At 40.5% G+C, this 12,894-nt stretch overlaps 1 protein-coding gene across 4 annotated transcripts in view; it reads right to left on the bottom strand.

Annotated features, from left to right (window-relative positions):
- Positions 1-12,894, bottom strand: part of NEK7 (NIMA related kinase 7) — a 247,263-nt gene that overhangs the window by 133,851 nt on the left and 100,518 nt on the right. For all 4 annotated transcript variants that reach the window (XM_053693799.1, XM_053693802.1, XM_053693803.1 and 1 more), the window contains one exon: positions 9,167-9,307. In XM_053693799.1, coding sequence (XP_053549774.1) covers positions 9,167-9,307 — 141 coding nt within the window. The remainder of the gene's footprint in view (positions 1-9,166; positions 9,308-12,894) is intronic.

Genomic DNA, 12,894 nt, shown 5'->3' with positions numbered 1-12,894 from the left:
GATGATGGGAGGGAGCAAATCAGGTCACCTAGATGGAAGGCACCACGGCTTGCAAAACCTTTCTCCCAAAAATAGCCTCAGAAGAAGCAAAAGTATAAAATTTGTAAAATTTAGTAAAAGTGTGCAGTGAAGACCAAGTCGCTGCCTTACATATCTGATCAACAGAAGCCTCGTTCTTGAAGGCCCATGTGGAAGCCACGGCCCTAGTGGAATGAGCTGTGATTCTTTCAGGAGGCTGCCGTCCGGCAGTCTCATAAGCCAATCTGATGATGCTTTTAAGCCAAAAAGAGAGAGAGGTAGAAGTTGCTTTTTGACCTCTCCTTTTACCAGAATAAACAACAAACAAGGAAGATGTTTGTCTGAAATCCTTAGTAGCATCTAAATAGAATTTTAGAGCACGAACTACATCCAAATTGTGCAACAAACGTTCCTTCTTTGAAACTGGATTCGGACACAAAGAAGGCACGACTATCTCCTGGTTAATGTTTTTGTTAGAAACAACTTTCGGAAGAAAACCAGGTTTAGTACGCAAAACCACCTTATCTGCATGGAACACCAGATAAGGAGGAGAACACTGCAGAGCAGATAACTCTGAAACTCTTCTAGCAGAAGAAATTGCAACCAAAAACAAAACTTTCCAAGATAATAACTTGATATCAACGGAATGTAGGGGTTCAAACGGAACCCCCTGAAGAACTGAAAGAACTAAATTGAGACTCCAAGGAGGAGTCAAAGGTTTGTAAACAGGCTTGATTCTAACCAGAGTCTGAACAAAAGCTTGAACATCTGGCACAGCCGCCAGCTTTTTGTGAAGTAAAACAGATAAGGCAGAAATCTGTCCCTTCAAAGAACTTGCAGATAATCCTTTCTCCAAACCTTCTTGAAGAAAGGATAGAATCTTAGGAATTTTTATCTTGTTCCATGGGAATCCTTTAGATTCACACCAACAGATATATTTTTTCCATATTTTATGGTAGATTTTTCTAGTTACAGGCTTTCTGGCCTGAACAAGAGTATCAATGACAGAATCTGAGAACCCTCGCTTTGATAAAATCAAGCGTTCAATCTCCAAGCAGTCAGTTGGAGTGAGGCCAGATTCGGATGTTCGAACGGACCTTGAACAAGAAGGTCCTGTCTCAAAGGTAGCTTCCATGGTGGAGCCGATGACATATTCACCAGGTCTGCATACCAAGTCCTGCGTGGCCACGCAGGAGCTATCAAGATCACCGATGCCCTCTCCTGATTGATCCTGGCTACCAGCCTGGGGATGGGAGGAAACGGTGGGAATACATAATCTAGATTGAAGGTCCAAGGTGCTACTAGTGCATCTACTAGAGTCGCCTTGGGATCCCTGGATCTGGACCCGTAGCAAGGAACCTTGAAGTTCTGACGAGAGGCCATCAGATCCATGTCTGGAATGCCCCACAATTGAGTTATTTGGGCAAAGATTTCCGGATGGAGTTCCCACTCCCCCGGATGAAATGTCTGACGACTCAGAAAATCCGCTTCCCAATTTTCCACTCCTGGGATGTGGATTGCAGACAAGTGGCAGGAGTGAGTCTCCGCCCATTGAATGATTTTGGTCACTTCTTCCATCGCCAGGGAACTCCTTGTTCCCCCCTGATGGTTGATATACGCAACAGTCGTCATGTTGTCTGATTGAAACCGTATGAATTTGGCCTTTGCTAGCTGAGGCCAAGCCTTGAGAGCATTGAATATCGCTCTCAGTTCCAGAATATTTATCGGGAGAAGAGATTCTTCCCGAGACCAAAGACCCTGAGCTTTCAGGGGTTCCCAGACCGCGCCCCAGCCCACCAGACTGGCGTCGGTCGTGACAATGACCCACTCTGGTCTGCGGAAGCTCATCCCCTGTGACAGGTTGTCCAGGGTCAGCCACCAACGGAGTGAATCTCTGGTCCTCTGATCTACTTGTATCGTCGGAGACAAGTCTGTATAATCCCCATTCCACTGACTGAGCATGCACAGTTGTAATGGTCTCAGATGAATTCGCGCAAAAGGAACTATGTCCATTGCCGCGACCATCAAACCTATTACTTCCATGCACTGCGCTATGGAAGGAAGAAGAACAGAATGAAGTACTTGACAAGAGCTTAGAAGTTTTGATTTTCTGGCCTCTGTCAGAAAAATCCTCATTTCTAAGGAGTCTATTATTGTTCCCAAGAAGGGAACTCTTGTTGACGGAGATAGAGAACTTTTTTCTACGTTCACTTTCCACCCGTGAGATCTGAGAAAGGCCAGGACAATGTCCGTATGAGCCTTTGCTTGTGGTAGGGACGACGCTTGAATCAGTATGTCGTCCAAGTAAGGTACTACTGCAATGCCCCTTGGTCTTAGCACCGCTAGAAGGGACCCTAGTACCTTTGTGAAAATTCTTGGAGCAGTGGCTAATCCGAATGGAAGTGCCACAAACTGGTAATGCTTGTCCAGAAAGGCGAACCTTAGGAACCGATGATGTTCCTTGTGGATAGGAATATGTAGATACGCATCCTTTAAATCCACCGTGGTCATGAATTGACCTTCCTGGATGGAAGGAAGAATTGTCCGAATGGTTTCCATTTTGAACGATGGAACCTTGAGAAATTTGTTTAGGATCTTGAGATCTAAGATTGGTCTGAATGTTCCCTCTTTTTTGGGAACTATGAATAGATTTGAGTAGAATCCCATCCCTTGTTCTCCTAATGGAACAGGATGAATCACTCCCATTTTTAACAGGTCTTCTACACAATGTAAGAATGCCTGTCTTTTTATGTGGTCTGAAGACAATTGAGACCTGTGGAACCTCCCCCTTGGGGGTAGCTCCTTGAATTCCAGAAGATAACCTTGGGAGACTATTTCTAGCGCCCAAGGATCCAGAACATCTCTTGCCCAAGCCTGAGCGAAGAGAGAAAGTCTGCCCCCCACCAGATCCGGTCCCGGATCGGGGGCCAACATCTCATGCTGTCTTGGTAGCAGTGGCAGGTTTCTTGGCCTGCTTACCTTTGTTCCAGCCTTGCATTGGCCTCCAGGCTGGCTTGGTTTGAGAAGTATTACCCTCTTGCTTAGAGGATGTAGAACTTGGAGCTGGTCCGTTTTTGCGAAAGGGACGAAAATTTGGTTTATTTTTAGCCTTAAAAGACCTATCCTGAGGAAGGGCGTGGCCCTTACCCCCAGTGATATCTGAAATAATCTCTTTCAAGTCAGGGCCAAACAGCGTTTTCCCCTTGAAAGGTATGTTAAGCAATTTGTTCTTGGAAGACGCATCCGCTGACCAAGATTTTAGCCAAAGCGCTCTGCGCGCCACAATAGCAAACCCCGAATTTTTCGCCGCTAATCTAGCCAATTGCAAAGTGGCGTCTAAAGTAAAAGAGTTAGCCAATTTAAGAGCATGAATTCTGTCCAAAATCTCCTCATAAGAAGAATCTTTATTGAGCGACTTTTCTAGTTCATCGAACCAGAAACACGCTGCTGTAGTGACAGGAACAATGCATGAAATTGGTTGTAGAAGGTAACCTTGCTGAACAAACATCTTTTTAAGCAAACCCTCTAATTTTTTATCCATAGGATCTTTGAAAGCACAACTATCTTCTATAGGGATAGTGGTGCGTTTGTTTAGAGTAGAAACCGCCCCCTCGACCTTGGGGACTGTCTGCCATAAGTCCTTTCTGGGGTCGACCATAGGAAACAATTTCTTAAATATAGGGGGAGGGACAAAAGGTATGCCGGGCCTTTCCCATTCTTTGTTTACAATGTCCGCCACCCGCTTGGGTATAGGAAAAGCTTCGGGGGGCCCCGGGACCTCTAGGAACTTGTCCATCTTACATAATTTCTCTGGAATGACCAAATTGTCACAATCATCCAGAGTAGATAACACCTCCTTAAGCAGAGCGCGGAGATGTTCCAATTTAAATTTGAATGTAATCACATCAGGTTCAGCTTGTTGAGAAATTTTCCCTGAATCTGAAATTTCTCCCTCAGACAAAACCTCCCTGGCCCCCTCAGACTGGTGTAGGGGCATGTCAGAACCATTATCGTCAGCGTCCTCATGCTCTTCAGTATTTTCTAAAACAGAGCAGTCGCGCTTCCGCTGATAAGTGGGCATTTTGGCTAAAATGTTTTTGATAGAATTATCCATTACAGCCGTTAATTGTTGCATAGTAAGGAGTATTGGCACACTAGATGTACTAGGGGCCTCCTGTGTGGGCAAGACTGGCGTAGACAAAGGAGGGGATGATGCAGTACCATGCTTACTCCCCTCACTTGAGGAATCATCTTGGGCATCATTTTCTCTAAATTTTTTGTCACATACATCACATCTATTTAAATGAGAAGGAACCTTGGCTTCCTCACATACAGAACATAGTCTATCTGATAGTTCAGACATGTTAAACAGGCATAAACTTGATAACAAAGTACAAAAAACGTTTAAAAATAAAACCGTTACTGTCACTTTAAATTTTAAACTGAACACACTTTATTACTGAATATGTGAAAAAGTATGAAGGAATTGTTCAAAATTCACCAAAATTTCACCACAGTGTCTTAAAGCCTTAAAAGTATTGCACACCAAATTTGAAAGCTTTAACTCTTAAAATAACGGAACCGGAGCCGTTTTTATATTTAACCCCTATACAGTCCCTGGTATCTGCTTTGCTGAGACCCAACCAAGCCCAGAGGGGAATACGATACCAAATGACGCCTTCAGTAAGCTTTTTCTATGTATCTGAGCTCCTCACACATGCATCTGCATGCCTTGCTTCCCAAAAACAACTGCGCATTAGTGGCGCGAAAATGAGGCTCTGCCTATGATTAGAGAAGGCCCCCAGAGAAAAAGGTGTCCAATACAGTGCCTGCCGGTTATTCAACATAATTCCCAAGAATAAAATAACTCCTCAAAGCTATAAACTATTAAAAATGCTTATAAATCAATCGTTTTAGCCCAGAAAAATGTCTACCAGTCTTTAAAGCCCTTGTGAAGCCCTTTATTCTTATTTAATAAAAATGGCTTACCGGATCCCATAGGGAAAATGACAGCTTCCAGCATTACTAAGTCTTGTTAGAAAAGTGTCATACCTCAAGCAGCAAAAGTCTGCTCACTGTTTCCCCCAACTGAAGTTAATTCCTCTCAACAGTCCTGTGTGGAAACAGCCATCGATTTTAGTAACGGTTGCTAAAATCATTTTCCTCTTACAAACAGAAATCTTCATCTCTTTTCTGTTTCAGAGTAAATAGTACATACCAGCACTATTTTAAAATAACAAACTCTTGATTGAAGAATAAAAACTACATTTAAACACCAAAAAACTCTAAGCCATCTCCGTGGAGATGTTGCCTGTACAACGGCAAAGAGAATGACTGGGGAAGGCGGAGCCTAGGAGGGATCATGTGACCAGCTTTGCTGGGCTCTTTGCCATTTCCTGTTGGGGAGGAGAATATCCCACAAGTAAGGATGACGCCGTGGACCGGACACACCTATGTTGGAGAAATAGAAGCACACACATGTATCAGACACAAGGATAGGAAATAGAAGCACACATGTATCAGACACAAGGATAGGAAAGAGAAGCACACATGTATCAGACACAAGGATAGGAAATAGAAGCACACACATGTATCAGACACAAGGATAGGAAATAGAAGCACACACATGTACCAGACACAAGGATAGGAAATAGAAGCACACACATGTACCAGACACAAGGATAGGAAATAGAAGCACACACATGTACCAGACACAAGGATAGGAAATAGAAGCACACACATGTATCAGACACAAGGATAGGAAATAGAAGCACACACATGTACCAGACACAAGGATAGGAAATAGAAGCACACATGTATCAGACACAAGGATAGGAAATAGAAGCACACACATGTATCAGACACAAGGATAGGAAATAGAAGCACACATGTATCAGACACAAGGATAGGAAATAGAAGCACACATGTACCAGACACAAGGATAGGAAATAGAAGCACACATGTATCAGACACAAGGATAAGAAAGAGAAGTACACATGTATCAGACACAAGGATAGGAAATAGAAGCACACATGTACCAGACACAAGGATAGGAAATAGAAGCACACACATGTATCAGACACAAGGATAGGAAATAGAAGCACACACATGTATCAGACACAAGGATAGGAAATAGAAGCACACACATGTATCAGACACAAGGATAGGAAATAGAAGCACACACATGTATCAGACACAAGGATAGGAAATAGAAGCACACACATGTACCAGACACAAGGATAGGAAATAGAAGCACACATGTATCAGACACAAGGATAAGAAAGAGAAGCACACATGTATCAGACACAAGGATAGGAAATAGAAGCACACATGTACCAGACACAAGGATAGGCAATAGAAGCACACATGTATCAGACACAAGGATAGGAAATAGAAGCACACATGTATCAGACACAAGGATAGGAAATAGAAGCACACACATGTACCAGACACAAGGATAGGAAATAGAAGCACACACATGTACCAGACACAAGGATAGGAAATAGAAGCACACACATGTATCAGACACAAGGATAGGAAATAGAAGCACACATGTATCAGACACAAGGATAGGAAATAGAAGCACACATGTACCAGACACAAGGATAGGAAATAGAAGCACACATGTATCAGACACAAGGATAGGAAATAGAAGCACACACATGTACCAGACACAAGGATAGGAAATAGAAGCACACACATGTATCAGACACAAGGATAGGAAATAGAAGCACACACATGTATCAGACACAAGGATAGGAAATAGAAGCACACATGTATCAGACACAAGGATAGGAAATAGAAGCACACACATGTACCAGACACAAGGATAGGAAATAGAAGCACACACATGTATCAGACACAAGGATAGGAAATAGAAGCACACACATGTATCAGACACAAGGATAGGAAATAGAAGCACACATGTATCAGACACAAGGATAGGAAATAGAAGCACACATGTACCAGACACAAGGATAGGAAATAGAAGCACACATGTATCAGACACAAGGATAAGAAAGAGAAGTACACATGTATCAGACACAAGGATAGGAAATAGAAGCACACATGTACCAGACACAAGGATAGGAAATAGAAGCACACACATGTATCAGACACAAGGATAGGAAATAGAAGCACACACATGTATCAGACACAAGGATAGGAAATAGAAGCACACACATGTATCAGACACAAGGATAGGAAATAGAAGCACACACATGTATCAGACACAAGGATAGGAAATAGAAGCACACACATGTACCAGACACAAGGATAGGAAATAGAAGCACACATGTATCAGACACAAGGATAAGAAAGAGAAGCACACATGTATCAGACACAAGGATAGGAAATAGAAGCACACATGTACCAGACACAAGGATAGGCAATAGAAGCACACATGTATCAGACACAAGGATAGGAAATAGAAGCACACATGTATCAGACACAAGGATAGGAAATAGAAGCACACACATGTACCAGACACAAGGATAGGAAATAGAAGCACACACATGTACCAGACACAAGGATAGGAAATAGAAGCACACATGTACCAGACACAAGGATAGGAAATAGAAGCACACATGTACCAGACACAAGGATAGGAATGAACAGCACTAAAGACTAGACATGTGAGCAACTGTATTACACGTAAATTGAAAGACTGGATGTAGAAAAGTGCAGTGGAAACAAAAGGTAAGGGTTAGACTTGATTGGTCAAGAAATATTAGCACCCATGAATATTAGACATAAAATGTGAAGTAACACAAATATTCCTGGTCAGCATCCAATGTTAGTCATTTGCACCATATGTTACTCAAATCATCTCTCTTATGACACACAGGGTGATGGTGCTTTGATTACTGCTGCTGTGGTTTTAAACTTTTTGACTTGATACATGATTTGCCACTGTGGGCTTTTCAAGGAGATAAAGCTTGTGAGCTGCCCTTGGGGTGAGCTAATCCCCTCTGTGCTGTGACAGATTGCACCCTGGCTGTCTTGTGTTGTGAAATATGAGGACATCAGCAGCTCTCACAGTGAACAGCAACCTAACCCCTGCCGGGCACAAGACAGAATACTTCAGAATTGTAAAATAAAAACTAATTATTTTATTGTGCTATAGCCAGCTGATCAGTAGCAAGTGAAATTATTTCAGCATGACACAGACTGCACAAGACCAAGTATTGATCACATATAATCATCAGTGGATTCAGGCAAACTTCTCCAGAGTTACAATGGTTAATTTAAAAGCACCAGCTACAATGATAAACCAGAGTATAAGACTAAACTGGGTAAGATTCTGCTCGCATACTATACATAAGAGCTAAAATAGTTTTACATTTTGGTTTTGAGATTAGAGCAGCTCTGGCAGCACCGACCTACCTCCCAGACCCTGAAACAAAATCTAAGCTACTCTCCAGATCCACTCTTAATATTTCTGAATAATATTTTCAGCTCTGTTGGCAGCTGCCACTCACTAGAAATGCAGTAACAGTATTACCACAAACGTATGCAGATGTTATGCAGATGAATAGCCGATGTGGGATTTAAAGCTAAAACGTGCCAGTAAGCGAGAAGCCTTGGTGGGATAAGAGTATAGGAGAGTTCATTCTTTCCTTCCAATCCTGCCTGGTCATTATGCAGACACGGTTTGTGCAATCTCACTCAAGCATACAGCACACATCAGCTCAAGGTTTTCTTATTTCGCCAGCATACTTTTCAACAATCAAAACTGTAACACCCTATCAATTATGCTCTTCAACCTAATAGTTACTGCTAGATTGTGTCACATTTTTTTATAGATAAACAAATAGCCATTTATCAACCCTAGTGATTACAGTACAGTACTACACTTTTACACTAAGGGTTGGATGTGACAAAAAATATATATATCTGAGATCAGAGTAACACTGATTCTCCCAACCCTGTGTGTGTCACTTCCCATTAGACAAGGACACACCTGTCACACCAAAACCCGACGGCAAGGAGGTACTGACCAGCTGGCAATAATGAAGTACTGCCACTGACCCCTACAGGAGTTAGCAGGGACGATTGTATGTAGTAGTGTGTGCTTATTGCATAACAAAATCAGGTTAAAGCAACAAGTTGGGGTCTCCCATTCACACACAGACACAAACCTACTCACCTGGACCTTCTTTAAGGCCACCGGTACACGATCAAGGAGGCATGTGGCCCTGTAGACCTCACTAAATTGGCCCCTTCCGATTTTCTTCTCGATCTGGAAATTAGCCAATGTGTTATAACCCATGTCTGGCCGCAGCGTCTTCTGTGAACATAACCAAAAGTTTTGAGATTATGGTGTGTCCTGGAGAATGCAACTCCAGTTCTCCTAACCTGTAATCATGTGTGAGGAGGGCACTTGTAAGCAAGGATTAGACTTCCCTGTACAACCAGGTAAACAGAAAGTCATTTAACTGGTGTGACAACAATCACATTTTAGGTATATATTTATATATATATATATATATATATATATATATATATATATATATATATATATATATATATATATATATATATATATATATATATATATACACACACACATACACATATACATATACATATACATACATGGGTAGAAAATTATCACAATAGAGTACTATATATACACACACATATACCTACATACACACACACACATATACATACATACACACATATATACATATATATATATATATATATACATATATATATATATATATATATATATATATACACACACACACACACACAGACACACACACACATATACATACATACTCACATATACATATACACACATACATACACTTAAACATACATACACACATACATACACATATACATACACACATATACATATATACACACACTTAAACATACATACACATATATATATACATATATACACACACACATATATACAGTACATACATACACACATATATACATACACATATATATATATATATAAATATATATATATATATATATATAAATATATATATATATATAAATATATATATATATATAAATATATATATATATATAAATATATATATATATATAAATATATATATATATATAAATATATATATATATATATATATATATACACATACACACACACACATATACACACACACACATACATACTGTATATACACACATATACATACACACATGTACACACACATTTACATACATACACACACACACATATACATATATATATACACACACACATATATACATACATACACACACATACATACACCAGTGTTAATATTTTGACTGCAAATTTTGACTTAGTCTTAGTTTTAGTCTTTTGAAAAAAATTCCATTTTAGTTATCTGAATTGTTTTAGTTTTAGACTAGTTTTAGTCAACTGAATCTCCAGTAGATTTTAGTCTACTCAAATCTAAGGTGTTTAGTTAAGGTGTAATGCATTATTTCAGCATTTCTCTATCATTTGCAAACTGATTATATACTCCAGTAGTAAACATAACACCTGTTAATATTTATGGTATTAAGGTTTAAACATGCAATACAGAAACAGATTTAGCAGTTGTGATATGTAACATCTTTATTAAACTTAAAATGAAATAAAACCAAGTTTCATAAACAAACAGAAGTGCAACTTTAAAATATAAAAAAACTGTAAACTGTATTGGCTGTATTGAACATATTACCCAATATAAAAACTTTAACAGTTCTCTGTTAATAATTAAAGGGACTGTCTAGGCCAAAAAAAACTTCATGATTCAGATACAGCATGTAATTTTAACCCCTTAATGACCAAGGACGTACGCCACACGTCCTCAAAAAAAAGACAGTTAACGACCGAGGACGTGTGGCGTACGTCCTTGGTCTGGAAAGCAGCTGGAAGCGATCCTGCACGCTTCCAGCTGCTTTCCGGTTATTGCAGTGATGCCTCGATATCGAGGCATCCTGCAATAACCCCCCTTGGCCATCCGATGCAGAGAGAGCCACTCTGTGGCCCTCTCTGCACCGGACATCGGTGGCCGGTATCGTTGGTGGGTGGGAGCAAGTCTGGGAGGCGGGTGGTCGGCCATCGATGTGCCGAATGGAGTGGAGGGGGGCGGGATCGGGGGCGGGAGGGGCGGGAGCGCGCACGGGAGCGCGCGCGTGCACGGGGGGCGGCGGGCGGGCGCGTGCACGGGGCGGGAGCGGGAGGGAACCGCTGCACTACAGAAAAATAAACTGGGAGAAGTAAAAGAAATAAAGTTTTTAAAGCTGTTAATAAACAGCTAAGGGACATGGAAGGGGTGGGGGGTTGATCTTGGGGGGGGGGAAGCTACACTACAGAAAAGATCATTTAAAAAAATAAAAAGGCACATTTTTTTGACTACACTGGGTACTGGCAGACAGCTGCCAGTACCCAAGATGGCGCCCATTAAGGCAGAGGGGGAGGGTTAGAGAGCTGTTTGGTGGGGGATCAGTGAGGCTGGGAGCTAAGGGGGGATCCTACACAGCAGCATATGTAAATATGCTAAAAAAAACACAAATAAAGCCCAAATATAGCTTTTATTTTAGTACTGGCAGAGTTTCTGCCAGTACTTAAGATGGCGGGGACAATTGTGGGGTGGGGGAGGGAAGAGAGCTGTTTGGGAGGGATCAGGGGGTCTCATGTTTCAGGTGGGAGGCTGAGCTCTACACTAAAGCTAAAATTAACCCTGCAAGCTCCCTACAAGCTACATAATTAACCCCTTCACTGCTAGCCATAATACACGTGTGAAATGCAGCGGCATTTGGCGGCCTTCTAATTACCAAAAAGCAACGCCAAAGTCATATATGTCTGCTATTTCTGAACAAAGGGGATCCCAGAGAAGCATTTACAACCATTTGTGCCATAATTGCACAAGCTGTTTGTAAATGATTTCAGTGAGAAACCTAAAATTGTGAAAAATTTAACGTTTTTTTTAATTTGATCGCATTTGGCGGTGAAATGGTGGCATGAAATATACCAAAATTGGCCTAGATCAATACTAGGGGTTGTCTACTACACTACACTAAAGCTAAAATTATCCCTAAAGGCTCCCTACATGCTCCATAATTAACCCCTTCACTGCTGGGCATAATACACGTGTAGTGCGCAGTGGCATTTAGCAGCCTTCTAATTACTAAAAAGCAACGCCAAAGCCATATATGTCTGCTATTTCTGAACAAAGGGGATCCCAGAGAAGAATTTACAACCATTTAAGCCATAATTACACAAGCTGTTTGTAAATAATTTCAGTGAGAAACCAAAAGTTTGTGAAAAAAATTGTAAAAAAGTGAACGATTTTTTGTATTTAATCGCATTTGGCGGTGAAATGGTGGCATGAAATATACCAAAATGGGCCTAGATGAATACTTTGGGATGTCTACTAAAAAAAAATATATACATGTCAATGGATATTCAGAGATTCCTGAAAGATATTAGTGTTCTAATGTAACTAGCGCTAATTTTGAAAAATAATGGTTTGGAAATAGCAAAGTGCTAATTGTATTTATGGCCCTATAACTTACAAAAAAAGCAAAGAACATGTAAACATTGGGTATTTCTAAACTCAGGACAAAATTTAGAAACTATTTAGCATGGGTGTTTTTTGGTAGTTGTAGATGTGTAACAGATTTTGGGGGTCATAGTTAGAAAAAGTGTGTTTTTTTCAATTTTTTCCTCATATTTTATATTTTTTTTTATAGTAAATGATAAGATATGATGAAAATAATGGTATCTTTAGAAAGTCCATTTAATGGCGAGAAAAACGGTATATAATATGTGTGGGTACAGTAAATGAGTAAGAGGAAAATTACAGCTAAACACAAACACCGCAGAAATGTAAAAATAGCCTTGGTCCCAAA

Source organism: Bombina bombina, chromosome 10 (assembly GCF_027579735.1).
Source record: "Bombina bombina isolate aBomBom1 chromosome 10, aBomBom1.pri, whole genome shotgun sequence".
Taxonomy (NCBI): domain Eukaryota; kingdom Metazoa; phylum Chordata; class Amphibia; order Anura; family Bombinatoridae; genus Bombina; species Bombina bombina.
Note: the sequence above shows the minus strand (reverse complement) of the source record. Positions and strands in the feature narration are given on the sequence as shown.